Source organism: Drosophila grimshawi, unplaced genomic scaffold (genome assembly GCF_018153295.1).
Source record: "Drosophila grimshawi isolate 15287-2541.00 unplaced genomic scaffold, ASM1815329v1 contig_848, whole genome shotgun sequence".
NCBI lineage: Eukaryota > Metazoa > Arthropoda > Insecta > Diptera > Drosophilidae > Drosophila > Drosophila grimshawi.
Genome location: NW_025063692.1, coordinates 6562501 through 6582023, shown reverse-complemented (window position 1 = coordinate 6582023; position 19523 = coordinate 6562501). Strand labels below are relative to the sequence as shown.

Below are 19523 nucleotides of genomic sequence, written 5' to 3'. Positions count from 1 at the left end.
TTAGCAGCAGGTATTGGTCAAGTGAACCACATAATACACATTTAAGCCGGTCACAAAAAGCACTGACCACGTTCAGACATCCGTCGGTCCATCCAACATCATTCACTTCTCCCCTCAGTGGGGCATGCAACACACTTTGCTACAAAAGTCAGCAAGTCAAAGGCCACACAACTTGAAGCACTTCAGCCGTTTCAGCAGCAAGAACTGAGGACCCAAAAGCAAAAACGATACAAAACTCAAAACCAAAACCCAAACCAAAACTGAACAGTACATAAATCAAACTTTTGAATATATTTGTACACTGTTCGCATAAAAGTGTCGATTGGTTTTAATACAAAATGTAGCCTATCCAACCTATCCAAAAATTGATAACTCTTGGCTTACATCTTACATCAATTATTAATGGAAGACTGTGTGACTCTTAATTGGTATTCAGAAAAGAAAGAAATGCAAATAAACAGAGTATTTTGCAGTCTGAAACTTTTTGACTGTAAAGTTATTTTCTCTTTGAGCAACAACATTGGGGCTTCCGATGGGAATTATTGGGTGGGTTGGGCCAGAGGATTTGAGCATTCATATTGCTACTTGTGGCACACAGTAACAACAACAACAACAACAACAACAGAAAGTAGCAACAACTTTGAAGCAGACGCTCTCGAAATATGCCAATTGCAGAAAGGCAAAAAGCCGCAGAAACTGAGTCTGAAATGCCGAAAGCAGAAATGAAGTGAAAATTAAAAGGAAATGAGCCCATTTTGATTTATCATGAATTTTGTGGCTTTACGGCCGAACAGAGCGGATGGTCAGAGTTTCCACTACACAAACACACACACACACCCACACACACACGCATACACATACACATATACTACTAACTGCAGCTGCGTGTTTACTTTTAGTTCATAAATTTATTTGCCTTTCAATGCTCGTAATTTATGTTCTTATCATGTTTATATAACCGAACACCACACAGTTATCCTGTTATATATAGTTACCCATATTACCGCTACCAGCTTCCCGCACCCGGCACACCACAAACCCTATGAAATGTTTCGCTTAACCACAAATTCGCATCCGTTTGATTATCTCTCTGCTTTTGTATCTAAAACATTCAATTTTCAAATGCGTGTGAATCAAGTAATTTAATCGCAACAATTTTAAATTGGCGACAGAGAGGGAGACAGAGAAAGAGAGAGAAAGGGAGAGGGAGAAAGGGAGAGGGAGTATGCAAATGAAAGTTAAACAGATACGAAATTCTCATTTGAAGTCGTCCTTTCTTCTTTGTGGGCTTTGATTTATTCTCGATTGGTAACAAATCCAATTTTAGCTATCTATATCTGTATATATCTATCTCTTATGTTGCCATCGGTTATATTCCAAATTAGAAGTCCAAAGCTCTTCTAGTCTCTAAGAGTCTCTGGATAGATCGATCTTGAACCAAAATATATGGTTGCGGTTAAAATAATAGTAGAACTGCTTCTAAAAGCATTTCATAAAAATATGACTCATTTTATGGTGATCAAATAGAGACCCTTTCAATACATAATAAAATAAATGCTTAATAAAATAAAACCAGTTGCAGCTCATGCAGCAAAAGCTTATTGCATATATGGACAGATAACATTTGAATAGCTGTAATGCACTCAGAATTGCTTTTGCATTCAAAGCATTCACATCCAATTTGAATCAGGCACACAGCATCTAGCAGCCACCACTCAACACTCATACACACTCATTTACACTTTCAAAACATTCATTTACTTATAATTTATACGTATTCGTGTCGGCAACAAGATTCGCATTCACATTCACATTCGTATTCGCAATCGCGTTCACATTCATTTGTATGCAGAATGAGTATCGTCGTGTGGCATCGGACGTTGTCTTGAGGCCTCATTCAATTGTGCAACAGTGCAACAATGTCGGAGCCTGTGGCATGCCACATGACTTAACTTTGTTGCCTCCCTATCTCTCTCTCCCTCTCTCTCTCTCTCTCTCTATCTATCTAGTCTGTCTCTGTTAATGTCCGCTCCATCGCCACTCTTCCCCGCTCACTTATCCCTCTTTCTCTCTGTCTGTTTGTATGTTAAAATTGTCAAGTGATTCGGTCCCAGCACAAAGGGGGTTGTTGGTCTGGCTGGCCTGGAGAAACTGTTTGGTTAGGGGCAGAAATGCCGAAACATGCAACCTTGCAAAATTGGAGTACCAGTTGCCAGTTGCCAGTTGCCAGTTGCCAGTTGCTAGTTGCTAGTTGCCTGTTGCCCGTCAGTAACTGAAGCTGGCTGGCCCTGGATTCAAAGGGAACTCATTAGTGCAAGGCAAAAGCAGATGCTTTTATATAGGGGATGCAACCCTAGCAGCCTTAGGGGTTGACACCAAATAGTAGCTACGGGTCTGGACCTCACTGAAATTGGAAACCTAAAAGTGAGCTAAATGAAAATTAAAAACGAAAAAAAATAATAATAATAAAAAGCAGAACAGAACAGAACAAAATAGAACAGGACACGAATAGAATCGTTGCAAATGACCAAGTGCTAAGGTTGGGGTGGGGTGGGGTGGGGTTTTTGAAGACATGGCATGTTTGGGAGCTGCGATAGTAACATGTCCTGTTTATTGAACATTTTGTGACAATTGCGTCTGCGAGTGTGTCCCGTTTCATTTCATTTCATTTCATTTCGCTTTGGTATCGGATCGTTTCATGTCGCATTTGACTTCCAATTCGCTTTATGGCACTTTTTATGTGTTTATGCTATATACAGATAGCACACACCACCCTCACCTACTTTGTGTGTGTGTGTGTGCATGTGTGGGCAGGCGGGGATAGCTGTGCAAGCTGAGACAGCAGCTAGGGGCAGTTCATGTCCTGTGGCATGTGCCACACGAACAGCGCACATTACGAATTCGATTTAAGTGCGACGCAATAAAATAAAAGCCCAAGTCCCAAGCCCCAATCCCCAATAACCCAGCTTCCTCCTCTACAGCAAAATGGGGGATGGAGGATGGAGTCTAGCTCCAAGTGTAGTTGCATATTTGAGCTAGGCGGCTAGGGGTCAACAGAAAAGAGTGGGGCAGTGGACACTTAACGACAACTTGCAACTTGACCAAAGCCTAAACACTCGATAGTGACCAACGCATAGATGCCCTGTAATCAAGTCTAAAATATGAGCAACTAGTCCACTTTCGGATCTTATCGGAAACGGACAATCGTCAACGATGAGCATGCAACAAAAGTGATAAACAATTAGAGAGAGTCTATGATTCTTTCAAAAAGAGACGGTTATCTGCTATCGATATTGATCGATATTTGTTATCTGCATGAAAGCTTCGATCAAATGAATAGGGATCATAGTCAAGCCTTTATTGACTCGATTCCTGATGACGCTGCTTACTCCCCTTTGATAATATCGTCTTAATGGGCACAGGGTATATAACAATGGGTGATTGTTGTCGGTTGTTTATTATCATTAGATATATAGTGGTACATGGTATATGGTATACAGTACGAGGAGGAGGACTTACCGATCCCTTGCGGCCTGGAAAACTGAAGAACACATCGGGCCCATTGCGATGCGGCATTTGTCGCAACACATTCAACAATTTGGCCGAATGACGCGGCCATTTGCCATTGTTGGCCTTCATCGTGCCAAAGAGCAGTTTCAGCTCCTTAACCGTTATGCTGTAGCTCGCCAAAACGCCCAACATCTCGATGAGCAAGTCTGCAACACAAAAAAAGAAAAAGAAAAACAGGTACACGATGAGAAAGTGAGAGCGAGACAGAGATGGTGTTATATATGTATGTGGCATGTTTAATAGGTATAAAAAGGAACCGATCGAAATTAACAAAATACAAATATTTGGTTTTCAGACTGCTGAAATCCCAAGCTTAGGCAATTTTGTTATATTTTTTTTATTTGAATTCTTTATAAGGCACAGGAAAACAAATGCAAGTCTCGCAACATTCAGGAGGCTTAACATTTAGTGCTGGAGCTAAAAGCTTAACTACAGTATAAACTCCCTCTCTAATTCTGTATGAAGACTATCAAGTATACGCAGTGGCTTTCATGACCAACTTGTAAGTTGATACATATTAATCTCTAATAAAAAAAAACTTTGATTGCTTTTCAACTAGAATTTTAGCTTCAATTTCAGCTTTACTTTCACTTAATTTCCAAATCAATTTTACCAAAGTTTGCCCAACTTATTTATTCGCAGTGCAGACCGACAAATTAAAGAAAAATAAAACAGAAATAAAAAAAAATGTTAACTGCAAGCTGAGCGCGTGCAGCGAAGTGGCAAGAACGCTCTTAAGCCGAACAGAAAAAATTATAGCAGCTGGGCGTGGCAGCAGCAAGAGGAAGAGGTGTGCTCATCAAGGTCAACTCGTGAAGCGAGCTGGAAATTGAATTCGAATTGTCATTGAATGCGATATATAACACATATATATATATATATGGCAGTTGATTAAATATATTGCAATTGTGCGGCGTTGCCAGACATTCTCACTGCTCAACTTGGGATAGCCTTGTACTCGGGCTGCTGTTGCGCTATTCCCAAACTTCATTTGTAATGCACACTAATTGAAATGGGACGCACGGGCCGTTTTAATGCCTGGACTGTGTTTGCCGGGGCTGGGGCCTTTGCCCAAAGGAGCTGCGACGGCAACTGTTTGCCAAAGTTGCGACAGCTTCTTCACCCACACACACAGCTCCTCAGCTCTGTACAGTTCCACAGACGCACAGCTCCACAGTTACACAGTTTCCAGTTGCGCCTCCATCAACACGTTTCGGGTTGCGTAAATTAAGAAATTGAGTAACATCAACCGTCGCAGCTGTCATGCCGCCTACACTCACAAAAAAAACAAAAAGTTGACTAAGTTCAGTCCTATCTAAAATCGCAGTTTATCTTTCTTACACTTCTATGTTCATTTTCTTTGAATTAAATTGAATTTTGTAAATATTTTCTAAATTTGACTAAAATATTAATCAATTTTTTTGGTTATTTATTGGGCGTATGTTTTTTTTCTGAGTGCACTCAGTGGCAACTCCGCCCATATCGCCGCCCATCGCGTTCAACCGCAACGTTGAAGTCCCGGGACGACAATGTTGCCCCATTGGCCCCAAGTTGACGCTGTCACCCCCGCCCCGTCTCCGCCCCGTCTGCACCACCGCCTCGGGTATCAAGCTTTTAATTACACACATCTTTTTCACCCAGTCTTCGGTCCGCGTGGCATCAGCAGCATCCATGTACGACGTCTGTTGCAATTGCTTAGAGCGCAATGACAATGCCACAGACCGTGCCACAGCGGGAGTTGGCGTTCTTTAACTGTCTGCCTGTCTATCTGTCTGCCTCGCTGTCTATCTGTCGAGTTGTCTAACTGTCTATCTGGCCTGGCCCGTCGCCTCAGTCTGACAAAATTTAACTGCCTTTGCATATCTTCGCATCTTTTGCAGCTCATAAAAAGCCAAAGTGCTAGCAACTTTGACAGCTTTTTTTATGTCCTCAACAAAACTTCCCCTAAAAGATATACAACATTTGCCCGGCCCACTTGCCCCGGTCAAAGGTACTGTTTCATTTCGAAGACCTATTTAAGCAACGACTTGCGAATCAAATATAACCTATATTATATACATATTCAATTATGTATATATATAATAACAATAATTGATTTCAGTTTACTTAAGCCTTAAAAGTCATAGGTTGGATCGTTGGCAGTTAAAAACGTTTTAAATCAATCGTTGAAACAGTTCCCGAAAACGCTTTTTTTGATTTCCAAGAATTCGATTTTGTTTGCTGGCTAATTAGAATTTTAATAAATTTTAATTAAAATCCTAAATGTTCATTTCTCATAAATGCTGTGTCTCCTTCCATCTTACAGAAGTTCATGTATACAGAACTTTTTTTCGAGCTTGTTGAGCAGCCTTTTCGGAAAATTCAAGTCCCTCTTGCATGGAAGAAATCAAATGAAAAAATTATAGATATTTTCCAACGATGAATGAATTTTTCAAGCCAATTAATTTCCAATAAAATGCACTAATTTCTTACCAACCAATTACAGACTCTTAAGACTAATTAAATGAAAAGTTATGTTAGAGTTGGGTTAAAACCCAGGCAAGTTAATCGTAAAGTTTTCACAATTCGTTTTTTTTTCCGAGAAGAAGTAGAAGAAGAAGAGAAAAAAAGAAAAGAAAAGAAAAAGACAGTCTCATCTGAGTTTTCCATCTGTCGTTTGCCGCAGACACAGACACAGACACAACTTTTAGCCTTATCTAATTTCTTAGCAAGTGTCACGTTTCGACATTTGTCAGGTGACACACACGCACACACACACACAGACACACACACACACGGACACATACACACAGACACACACAGACACACACACACACACACAGACACGTACATATGAAATTATGGCTTGAGCGACGAGGCTCAAAAGTCAGCGACTGCAAATTGACAGCAGTTACAGTTCGTTAAATGCCAACTAAAGAGGGGGTTGGGCCCTGCCGCTCACTGAGGGGTTGGGCGATTCGCTTAGGGGTAAGCTGAGAGTGAAGAGTGGAGGGGAGAGGAGGGGAGGAGGGGAAGGGAGAGCATAGGGATGCTGGTAGCTGGAGGGTTGCCAGACCGCAGATGTGTCATTGACTTAATAAAATCAAAATCAAAGCCGAAGGCACACACACGCTTGTGGCTCTGTCAGATGACAGCAAGGGTGCAAGGGAGGGGAAGGGACAGTAAACGTAGAACGGAGTTGGAGGTTGGAGGTCAAAAGGGGGGGTAGGAAAAATGTCACTAATGAAGAGAAAATTTGATGCGCTGTTTGCCAAAAAGAGAACGGCAATCGGAAAATAAATGCGCAATGTTGGCAGTCAAAAGAATGCTTAGCATACATGAGGGATGTGCCTAGGCATGAACAACAAGTTAGCGGGGAGGGGTGTTTCAGCGAGATGGGGGTGGTGGGGGGAGTGGGGGATACTTGTGCGGACCACTGGGCGTATCACGGCCGCTGACAAGCGTGAAATTAATCGAAAAGCAATTCGGCGGGGAGCAGTCGCGATTTGCTTGCTGTTGTCGTTGTTGGACACAGGGCAGGCATTACAAAATAGCTAAAGCTAAGTCCATATATATCTATATATATATATATATACATATATATACACTTGCGTTTAAAATAATAGCGCTGTTTCTCAAAGCATTTACTAAAAATATTACTCATTTGATGGTGATTAAATTCAGATCTATTAAAATACTATTATTTTCCAATTACTAATCTTAATAACATATAACTATCCATCATAAGCAGTGTTTAGCCAAAGGGTAAGCTGAGAAAACTTAACGTTAAGTACACTACTATTATAATGATAAATTTCAATGATAATTTAATAATAATAATTAATTTAAGGACTTCAACTTGTGTCTAAAATAAGTTTTATAGCTATGCCAACTTTTAATGTATACTTATCTTCAGTATTGATTGATTGTGTTTGAATACAATTTTCATAATTTTTTAGCTATATATTAACTATTTTCTTTTAACATTTTCCTAAACGTATGTGTGAACTACGATAATTTTGACCGCCGTTGTATATTTATGTATTATATACATATTTATATGTATTCAGTCGGACTTGTCGCAGTCTCATATAGATATACGAGTATATATACATATATATGACTGTAACAAGTCCGGCTGAATCATTGCCATAAGCAAAACGAAGACTGACCAGCTTTTTGTCCCACTCACATTTTTTTCTTCTAATTTTCTTGCACAACTTCATGGCTATCTGTTGGGTTTGTTGGGCTTTGCTGCGTCACTGTGGTAAGCACTTCAGTTAGTCATTCATTCATTCTCCTCGCACATGTCTATTTTCGGCTGATGACCATATCTGGTAAGCACACTTGTCATCCCTGGATTTCTCATTGTCATTTACTACATTATTACATAGTTAGAAAGTCACATTATTTACTCTTGTATAATTGAATATCTACATAAATCTTGTTTGCTTAACTTTTTTAATTTCAATTTTGTCACACTATTTTCTATGTTTTTCTTTAAGTTTGCTTAATAAGCAAGCAAATCCTTTTTAATGTAAGTAATCAGTGAATTGATTATATCTTTTCACCACGTCTTATTTGCTTTTTATGTTGTCTTCCACGGCCATTTTAACCTAATCCATTACGCGTCATTGGCATCCATTATTATTTGTTAGATTTTATTATCTGCTTTGATGCTAATTAGGCTTTTGTGTTGAATGAACTCTGCCATTGTTTGTCTTGAATAGATTTTCGTTATCCCTACAGCTGAGCCTTCGAATATTTGTAATAATGGTTAAAGACATTTGTTTTATGACTCTCATTTCATGAATAGTTTGTAATCAAACTAGTTCGAGTACTATAGTCGAGTTAGCTCGCCTGTATCCCAGCTATTCAAAATATTCTAGTTTTATTGCCAAATGTTTGTTTAAGAAGTTTTTTTACAGCTTTGTAGAAATGTAGGCAGTTGTGGAATTGCTCTGATATCTTATGACAGGCACAGATACTGGACTATGAACTATGGACTATAACTTGAGTGCAGCTATGCAATAATGTATTAAGATGTCTTGCCTCTAAAATTGTGGCTTTTATTGCTATCGGAAATCGATATGTGTCATTAATCGCGAAACATGGGTTGTTGTTGATAAAATGAAAAAGAAAGTTGATTCCAAACTTGAAATCCCTAGTTATTATAGCGCATGTTCATACAGACTTAATGTAGATACACTGATAAATAAATATACATATATTTTAACATATATATATATATATTATTTTAGTAGGTTGGAGAAGCTGCCTATTATATGCATTTCTTACACTTGTTTTAATGGATTCAGGCTAAAATTATTCATCTAAATGGAATCATTGTATTTTACTAGGCTTTCACATTGAATTTTCCCATTCTACTCGTTAAATGGGGTACATATTTAAATCGAACAAATGAAATGTTTGATATAAGTTATTGAAATATATTTAACTTGTTCATAAATTGTAACTTACCTGCCACAACGGTTTCGGAGCGCTGCAGACGCACAAGGACATGCTCGATGAGTCCAACATCTGTGCAGGCCTGAAGATTGCGAACGCTCTTCCGCAGAATCGCAATAAACACGCTCCAGATCTCGGCCTGCAAAGAGAGTGGGCAAGATTGAGTGGGGGAATCAGTTAGTAAGCAGTCAAAGGAAGCGAACAACTTTACAATGCATAACAAGTAACCAGCTCCCAAGTGTGGGCGTGTGGGGGTTGGCACCCAGGGGACAAAAAAAAACCCAAGCAAATGTATTACGAAATCAAAGAATCGACTGCGAATGTGCCTTGTTGTTGTTCAAGTTGTTCAACTTGTGGTTGTTGTAGCTGCTTCACTGTGTGCCCAGTTCAATAAGCAAAGTGAAGTGGCATACAGACACACACACACACACACACACACACACACACAAACATATAGAGACTGGCAGCAGTTTTGGGCGCGCTTAGAAGTATGCAGTACTTTTTTTTATTTGGCTGCATTGCCTGTGTGTGTGTGCTGTGTGTGTGTGTGCGCGAGTGTGTGCCTAATGTAAACAGTCATTGAAATAAAGTAAAATAATGGAAAATAATGGCAAAATAATCGCAAGCTCAAACCAAGTAGCTGCTGCACTCAAGGAAAAAAGTTATGCTCAACAAAAAACCAACATCAAAGTAAATATTTATATTTTTCAAAAAAACTAAGGCAAACAAAATCTATTCATTGTTATTTTTGCATAGAAATTTTGCCGGAAAAATAAAACAATATTCCAAAATAATACTTCAGATATTTATTGTTGTTTTTTTTTGGGGCACTTTTGTAAATTCTATTGCGAATATAGTTTTTTTTTTCGAGTGTAGTCGCTGGTAGCAACTCAAGAGAAGCTCACAGCAGCAACAGCAGTTGCCACAATCAGCAACTGATTCAGTGTTTCAGCTTTGAGTGCAGAGGCAGAGGAGTGAATACACTCACATAGGGTACTCAGTGCTGCTTTTGGGTGCTTTCGTATTATTGCCGCAATATTTGTGCGGCAAGCGGCAGCCACTTTTGGCAGCAAAAGAAAAACCGTTTTTGACGGTTTTTATGATTATTGCCTGACACACACACAAACACACACACAAACACACACACAAACACACACACAAACACACACAGAAACACACAGGCACAGACACAGGGCACATCAGAAGATTGCACATTGGTTTTTGGCCATTGCATATAAACACAAAATTCATATAATTTTCGTTTGAGTTTCTCGTTTCTCTTTATTCTTACATTTTATTTATTTCTTTTTCGCTGCTGTTATTTTTTGTAGTTATTGTTGTTGTAGCTGCTGCTGTATTCTGACAAATGAAGACAATGAAAACGTAAACGCTTTGAGTGTTTATAATGAGACTGCTCCAACATTGAAGTCTTCAAGTGCTCAGCTGCTTAAGTGCTCAAGTGCTCGCATTGTATTCACTGAAGTACACGGCGTATACGTTTTATTTTGAAAAAAAAAAAAACAAAAAAAAAACATTGCCGCCAACATTTTTAAAGCATGTGGTTTGAGGTTTTTGGTTCGCGGCTTTGCGGTTTGCGGTTTGCGGCTTACCATTTCTGTAGATATTTAGATATATCAGAAATACTTTAGCTTAATGGGATTCCGCTGCGAGTGGTTTAGGTGCACATCAAAAATATGCAGCGAATCCAGAACGGATGCAACACCCACTTAATTGGGTAAATATGCCCATAGTTTTCTGCAGTTCTTGTCAGCACAGAATTAAAACTTTATGGAGCGAGATTGTCATTTTCATTGATATCCAATCAGTTTGGAATGTTTGCCTTTGGCACTGATTTCTTTTTAATTTATGCCAGAGTGACGCAATCACTTCAGATCAATACAAATTCACACTAAAACCACTTGAAGATAAATTCAAAATACTACAACAAATAATTGCTCGTAATTTGATGTTATTTATGCGGCAGTAAAATCGAGATCAAAATTCCCAAATCACATTGCGTCTATTTTTATTGTCTTAAATGTTTTGTAATCATTACTAAAAAGTAATTAATTCAATTTTCTTGAGTTTCTACTCATGGTTTTTTTTTTGGTTGGCTTTTTATTTCTCAGCACAGGTCATTTTATTGGCCGAACTTTGACACGAAGTTAATTCGCACAACGGATTTGTGAAGAAATCAGCGTGTTTTTTTTTGCATTTGTTGTTTTCAATCTCTTTTGTTTTGTGCTTTCATCGTTATCTGTTGCTTAGCTCGTTTTACGCATCATTTCTTCCATCATCCGTTGCCAGCGTCTTCGCGTCCTTCGCATCCTTCTCTCTTCCACTCGCAATCTCTCCCTTTCTCCGTTCAGCTCTTATCTCAAATGCCTCGTTGTGCTTTTCTTGTTGTTGTTTCTGTTTCTGTTTCTGTTTTTTTTTCTCTATTTTTTTTTAATGTACTGCACGCATAATTTAATTCGTCGATTCATAAATTGGCAAAAAAAAATTCACTCACTCAACGCCCGTGGGGGCCACGCCCCACCCCGTCCCACCAATGCTTCTGTTGACGCCCTTCGCTCAGCTTCTGTGCTGTGACTAAGGCTTTGCCGCTTTACAGCTGTCGCTCCAAAATTGACTTTTCACTATACAAATACACATTTACATACATACACACATACACACACACACACAGCCGCCCACACACACAGTCATACATATACATATATATACTTATATTTTATATTTTATGTTATTTTTTTCATTCATTTTGTGTAGGTGGCAAAATGTGGTGCTGTAGGTAATTTGATCAGTCCAGGCACCACTGGTGCCCCTAAAAAGAAACTCTGGAGACACCCCACCCACACACACATACACCCCACCCCACCCCCCCCACACACACACACACACACACAAACATTCACTGATAAAAAAAAAACACGCACAAAAGGAATCAGAATCAGAGCAATTCTCTCTATGGTGGGTCTCATCAATGTCCCCGGGGCACCTCAAACGCCCCACTTCTAATGGCCCCCTCTTGATTCCCTTTTGTAGTTACATTTCTACCCTGTAATTACATTTGACCCAAAATGGGTCTACAGTAGTTTTGAGAGTAAGTAAATTGCTATGATAATTTGCAGCAGTTGTTCGTATTGCCCTTGTAGATCAAGTATTTCAAAACTTTCTTTACGCCTCGCTCGCTCTCTCTCTCTCTCTCTCTCTCTCTCTCTCTCTCTCGGTTTCACGGATAAAGGCACAAGTCTATATAATTCATCTAGGATTGAGCTGCAGGGCATTACCCCGTCGCGCTGGCATACTTTTGAGCGCATTCAATTTTGTGTTTGTGTTTTATCTGCAAATGTTGCTCATAGCAAAATACAAAGTTGATTTGACGCCGTTGCGTTTTGTTTTTACAGCATTATTTCATAATAAGCGCCAAGCGGGCAATGTTTGTGACCCACTCCCCGCCCCGAAAACACACATACACACAGAGAAAAACCCAACATCCCCGCACCAACTAATCCAGCCAACAAGCCGACTAAGAATAACTACCCCGCAAAAACTTGGCAAGGCACAAAAAATAAAAAAACAAAAGCAAAAACAAAAAAAAACAAAAAAATAATAAAAAAAAAATAATAACGATGCGAAGAGAAGACAAAAATTAAATAATAAGAGAGAGCAACTTCAGTCAGATTTTATTACGTAATTGGGTAGCAATTTCTGCATGGCACAACAGCAACAATAACAACAAGAACAAGAAGAAGAAGAAGAACAACAACAACAACATCAACGGCCACTGAACACAAATTAAATTTTTGGCCTTTTTTATTTTGTTCCGGAGCAACTCTCTCTCTTTCACTCCCTCGCTGTTCATCACTAGCGTTGTCTTAGTCTTTGGCTCTGTAACAGTCGCTTTAAGTATTCTACATGCTTACAATGAAGTGAGACAGATGCAGAGTGCGAGTGAGATAGCATGCGAAATGTGAGCAAAAAGCAACTGCGGCGGCTGTTTTTTTTTTCTTTTCTTTCCCTTAGACGCATTGAAGCGTCGACTGGCCCTAATGCTATTGTCGTCGTTGTTGTTGTTTTTGTTGTTGTTGTTGTTATTGTAGCTAAGGTTAAATTGAGCTTGGTCCGGCTGAAAGTCAAAGGACCCCAAAAAAAAAAAACACCCAACAAGAAACTCCAACACACACAACAACAGATAAATTTAGCAAGCAAAAATTAAAAATTAAGTGAATTCTTTCTTTGTCAGGGTTGGCATTGTTTTTTTTTTTTGTTTTTCGTTGAACTTAAAATATGGCAAAAGTTTAATTGCCACACGGCAATTTCTGCTTCTTCTTCTTCGCTTTAGACCTTGCAACTTTTGCTTTAAATTTATTTGTATTTAAGATTGTCTTCATTTGACTTAAGACAAGAAAGAAAGAGTTCATTTAGAAACACCAACGATTAACAATTTAGAAGAAATATCAACAGATTGCTCCTATGTGATCTAGCTATATATATATATATATATAGAGCATCACCTAGTCAATCAAACTTTCCCGATTAAAATACTATTCATTTATATTTGCTGGTTTTTTCTTACTTTTCTTATTTTGCACTTATTTTCCACTTTACCAGCGATTTGTTTGAACCGGTTTCAGTTTTTCAGTTCAGTTCAGTTTGGCCCTCATTTTCTCCCCTCAAACTACAGTTTGGTGCAGTCAAATCGTTTCGTTTCAATAAAATTTCAATAAATTTATCAACGTGCCGCCCAGTTTGGAGGAAAGACAGACAGAAAGTCATCGTCATCGTCATCGTCTTCATCTTCATCTTCATCTTCATCGTCATCATCGTCTTCGTCGTATACTTGATATCAGGCATTGCCAGCTACAACAACAACAACGACAACAAGTGCAATCACAAAAAACAACGTCGCATCGTTGTTTTTTTTTGCTGTTTTTTTTTTGCATGCCATCGTTTTGCAAGGATTTTGCCCCCTATTCAATTTCAACACCCGCTCGTCTCTATCTATCTCTATGTCATCTTTTCAGTGCCACTGCTGCTGCATAGCCTTTCATCCTTCAGCCTGCGTACTTCGTACTTCGTCCTTCAACCTCAAATTGTCCAACTCTTCCTTTCCCTCTGCCTATCTTCGTCTCAGCCATTTCTGTCGTCCTTGTCATCGTCTTTGGCATGCCGTGCAATGCGCTTATGCGCTTCCTTCCTTCCTTTGCGCCATTTGGCCGCCTGCATCCTTTCTCCTTCACTCACTGTTCTGCTTTGCTTCTCAATTTATTCCTCTTGGCCGCCCTGCGCCCTTTGCGCCCAGCCACAGCGCTTTTTTCCTGCAAATCTGCTGCAGCTCTAACGGAAATTTATTATTGACAACAGCTGCCGTTGCAATGCAAACAAGCACAGCAGCAGGCGCTACACACACAACCACTTAGAAATTATTTACACTCTGCGAAAAAGCATTACAGGCACTATAAATTCGAGCAAGAGCGAAATATTATCTGTAATTTCAAACTGCAAATGCGATTTGTGCTGGCAAATCCCTTTTTTTTATAAAAATATTAATGCAAAAAATTAATAATTTCTTTCATAAAAATTCCATATAAATCTCCACATAATTAAAAGCATTTTCAACTACAATCGAAAATAAAATGAAAATATATAAATTAATAAAGTTTCGAACTTAAAATGGGTGCACAAAATATAAATATATTTAGGAGACAAATTACAAAATGTTTTTTCCTGAGTGTACATATGTGTGTGTATGTGTGGACAACAAATGGCAAAGGCATAGGCAGCTGTTTGCGGGTTAAGTAGCGTAACCTCTGTCTCTGGCACTGGCACTGGCACTGGCACTGCCACTGGCATCCTGCAATCCTCAATCTGCAATCCTATATCCCCCATTCCTTATATCCCCATGCATATTTCCCTTTTGCCCCCATCCACAATCTTCAATTTTCCATACTTTCATACTCCAGCAGCTGAAGATATTGAATGTCATTGGTGTTGCTGATGTGCATAATATTGACGCAAAGTGCACAGGCAAAAATGCATTGCCAGGATACGCAGACAGCCAGGAGAGACAGAGATAGAGATAGAGATAGAGACGGAGACGGAGATGGAGAGCTGGGCCATTTACTTTTCAGTGTGCTGGCAGGCGACAAATTTGTCAATTTGCATGTGCATTGAGCCGTTTCACATTACACCCCAACTCATCAATTTAAACAATATTGCAATATTACCAACGATCAATTGAGTTAATATTGCATTTCATTTGCTCGTCTACAAATTGAATATTCAATCAAGAAGTGGAGGCAACTCTTCTTTGGATTTGACAAGGCAGCAGCGACCAGCAAAATGGATTTGAATTGTGAAATGTTCAATACTAATTTGGACTTGAGAAGTCAATGATCTATAGACTTTACTTTTTGCTTGCCAAACCACTTGTCGCCTGGCTAAAACAGACAGATTTGTCTTGCCCCATGGCTGGTTGTTCTTGTTGTTGTTGGCGCGCACACACAAAGGGTCGATCTGAGAACTCGCAGCTTACATTTCAGGGCAACATTGTGTGTGGCAGGCAGCTGCCGCTGTCAGCCAGTCAATCAGTTACCCAGTCACTCACTCAAAGGGCAAGTGGCAAGTGACAAAGAGCAATCATTTGTGACCCATGCTGACATCCTCCTCTTGCCTCCCCCTCACCCTACACCCTTCACACACACTGTTGCCTCGTTTGTTGACCGCTTGACGCCATCGAGTTAATTACGCTGCACTGTCAAAAGTATTCTATTTCAATTTATATCCAACTAAATTTTAATTTATTTAATTAATCTCGACCGCAGTTAGCATGGGTCCCCTCATTTCTGAAAGTACAACTCAAACAGCAGCAACAAAAAGTCAACGTTCGCAAACATTTGCCATTGTCCTCGACTGGCAAACAAAAAAGTTCAATTTTAATTATATTTAATTTTGGAGTTGCCTTTTTTTTTCGATTTTCCATTTCTTCTTTTTTCCATTTCGGGATTGGTTTTTTTTTTTTTGTGGTGTTTGTGCTTTCGAACGAAGTCTGCTCGTTTTTCCCTTTTCTTTTTGGGTAAATTTTCACAAATTAACAGTTTTGACACGCAGTGCCAGCGAAATAAGTAGATAGAATCAATCCATTGTCACACTTTTGCACACTCATAAACTCACTTTTATTTACTTAGGCTTTGACACGGCACTCATGCCGAATACGAGTATACCGGCAATTATATTTAGCAATAATTACATTTTCTCCTGAGTAGAATCTAATATTCAGAACCAAAAAAAAATGGGTATATATTTATATTTAATTGTAGAAATATTATTCAGACTCATATTCTTACTCATATTCATATTCATATTTATATTCATACTCATACTCATACTCAAAATATAATCATAATTATATTAATATCATATTCATATCGACATTCATCATCCAATTCAAATTCATATCCACAAGAAAAATAAGCATTGCGATCAATTTGCAAGATTTTGATTTTTGGCTCTTTATTCCAAGGGGATTTAGACCACATAGGAATTGGATTGGATTGGAGGGGGCAGGTATACCGCCAAGTGTTTGTGCCTGGCCCGGGCACGTTTCTAGGCTCAGTCACCCGTGAAGGCGTCAAAAATCGTGCGCGATTCGGTGGCGACGCGCGCGTTAAAAGTCGCGTGGTAAGGTTAGCGCGCGTTGGCCGCCTAGGCAAAAAGCAGCCAAAAAGAGTTGCCACCAAACGATGCGAATCGGGAGCCGCATCAGCAACCTTTTGATGCCAACTTCGTGCCTTAAATTGAATTATAAAAAGGTGTCACAAAAGTCAACAGTTGAGTGGATCCCGAGCTGGTTACCAACCCACCTGTACCACACCCCCCCTTCTCCATTTGCCAAGTCTATTGCAGAAAAGGGTTACATGCGCGGTGTGTGCAAAAAAAAAAAAAACACCCAGATAAGCACATACATACAGAAATATATAAACATATATATGCATATATATATATATATATATACATATTTATAAAGAGCTGTTTAAAATAAGTAGATGGCAAGCCTAGAGATTGATGTGATTTTAAGCTGAATGCGAATCGACTCAAGCGTGCACTCAACTCATATTCAAAGTTTTCGCTTTCAACCTTTGCGTGATATGATCTACTAAGTAATTTGATCCCTTTTTCAATCCAAGGATACTTCTTGAATTTAAAAGACGGAACATTGATTTCAATTCTGATAAAATGTGCACATTTTAAATATTACAATTTGGGCAACAAAATATGCCACAAAAAATACCTGTAGCTAATACGCTTTCAATTTATTATTTAACATAATGGGATTAAGAATTAATGCAAGACTGGATTGGCTTTAATATTTATTCAAAAATTTTATCGTAGGAACCAAAATTGCTAACTGAAGTGAACTGAAATAAACGTTTCGCAGACATTCCAAGAATTATGGAAATTGAAAATTTTGCGCATTCTTTAAATTGTAATCATTTTTAAAGATTGCAATTTAATGCTGTTGTTTAACTTAGGAAAGTGTGCTACATATATATAAAAAAAAACCCTTTTGGCTTATTTAAGTGTGCACACAACACACACAAACACACAGAAGAGTGTGGTAAGTATGTGTTGAAAGAGTGAGCGACTTGCGCGCGGTTTAAAAACGCGTGCGCGTTTTAAATTAATTTATATGCAAATATTTGAGCAAAGCAAATCGCTGCCAAGCCAAAAGGTTGCCTGCCACGCCCATGCACTTAAAAATTGTCCTTGACAGCTGCCTCTATTTCTGTGATAGGTTGTGCGTCTGTGTGTGTGTGTGTGTGTGGTAGAACTTTATATTCTCTGATTTGGATGCCAATCGAAATTGCATTAAATGTCTTTTGGCCCGCGGTCGCACAAAAAGGTCGAAACGCTATACAATGAAAAAACTTTCAAGCGGCCTGTCAGCAGCAGGAGAGGAGGGGGAAGCCTGGGTATATTGGTCATGTTAAACATGAAATTCAATTGTGTTTAAAATTTGAGTGCCAGCAAAATGGACGCAGCAGTAACAAGAAAAAACAGCGTGCAGCATATGCGTCTCTTGTCAGCTAGCGTTGCAGGGGTATATGTAGCGGGTAGGGGGGAGGGGGAGGCATGTAGCTTTTGAATTTGTGCAAAAGTTTCACGTTGACATTTCCATAATAATTTTCTTTTCTTTCTCTTATTTTTTTGCCTTTATTTTATTTATTTATTTTTTTTTTTGTTGCCCGCAAAAAGTTTGCATTGCTTTTGACGCACGACTGACTAACGGGGCAATACTGTGTCTACGTGTGCGTGTGTGTGTGTGTGTGTGTGTGTGTGTATATAGCTCGACTCGCAAACTCTTTTGTTTGAAACGCAAAGCACACACACACATCATACCCAACCCCCAACCAAACACCCCCGTCAACCCATACTACTGACCGACTAGCCCTGTGGCTTTGCTGTGTGCGTTGCCAGCTTTTTGCATATTGATGAGTCGATGATGCCGACGGTCTCGAAAATTTCCTGGGCCCCAGCGCACATTGGGGGATAAGGTGTGGGGTTGGTTGGTGCTTTGGCATCACACAATTCCAAATTGAATGACAAAACGCATGTGTGGGCATTAGGGAGAGGGAGGCGGCAACAAAGCTCTACCCATTTATGTCTCTCTCTGACAGCATTCAATCCTTTGCCACACTACAAAACACACACACACACACACACACACACACACATTTCGCAGTTAAGCCCACAAGCCAAAAATGCAAAGCTGCTAAACAGTATTTCAAACTGTTTGCACAAACCCAAAGGCCCGACGCCCATACGTTAATGCCACGCCCATGCGCTCGTGTGTGTGACTGCCCTAAGGACTTGGTTGCGTCTCAGTTGGCGTCAAAGCCAAATTGTTAGCAGACCTTTATGCATATTTCATGTCTGATGACAGTGAAAACAAAAAAGTACAGATAAAAATAAAAATAATAAAAAAAAATAAATAAAACAAAAAGTAAAGAAAAGATAAAAAACAAAAGTGTTTTCTGTTTGCGTTTCCTGTTTTTGTTTTTGAAAACTTGAAGACTTACCTAAAAAAAAATTATCATATTTTCTTAGCATCTTTTAAGCATCTCCGTTTGACACAGTCAATAATTAAAAGACTGTCAAAAACAACACTGAATTGTAAATGTCACGATTAATGAGTGTGCAGCGCATACAAATGATTGAAATGATTTGAAGTCAACAAAGACTCAAAACAGACAGGCAGACAGACAGACAGGCAGACAGGCAGACAAGCCTCATTTGGAGTTCGTTGTAATAAAATACTTATATAGCCCAATATAGTATTGAAATCGTTCCGAGTGCAATTATAAATCATTGCGAGACGCTTTATTTGATTTGTATTTCCGAATCGAATTGAAATTTTATTCGCAACTCTCAAGTTAATTTCGATTTAACAACCATAGAGAGAGAGAGAGAGAGAGAACGAGAGAGAGAGAGAGACAGAG

The 19523-nt window shown here is 39.1% G+C and overlaps 1 protein-coding gene across 5 annotated transcripts in view; it reads right to left on the bottom strand.

Moving 5' to 3' along the window:
- The window catches only part of LOC6566205 (neurobeachin), a 220034-nt gene that overhangs the window by 37424 nt on the left and 163087 nt on the right, over positions 1 to 19523 (bottom strand). For all 5 annotated transcript variants that reach the window (XM_032739008.1, XM_032739009.2, XM_032739010.2 and 2 more), the window contains exons 3-4: positions 9031 to 9157; positions 3520 to 3716 (exon numbers count right to left, since the gene is read on the bottom strand). In XM_032739008.1, the coding sequence (XP_032594899.1) occupies positions 3520 to 3716; positions 9031 to 9157 (324 nt within the window). The remainder of the gene's footprint in view (positions 1 to 3519; positions 3717 to 9030; positions 9158 to 19523) is intronic.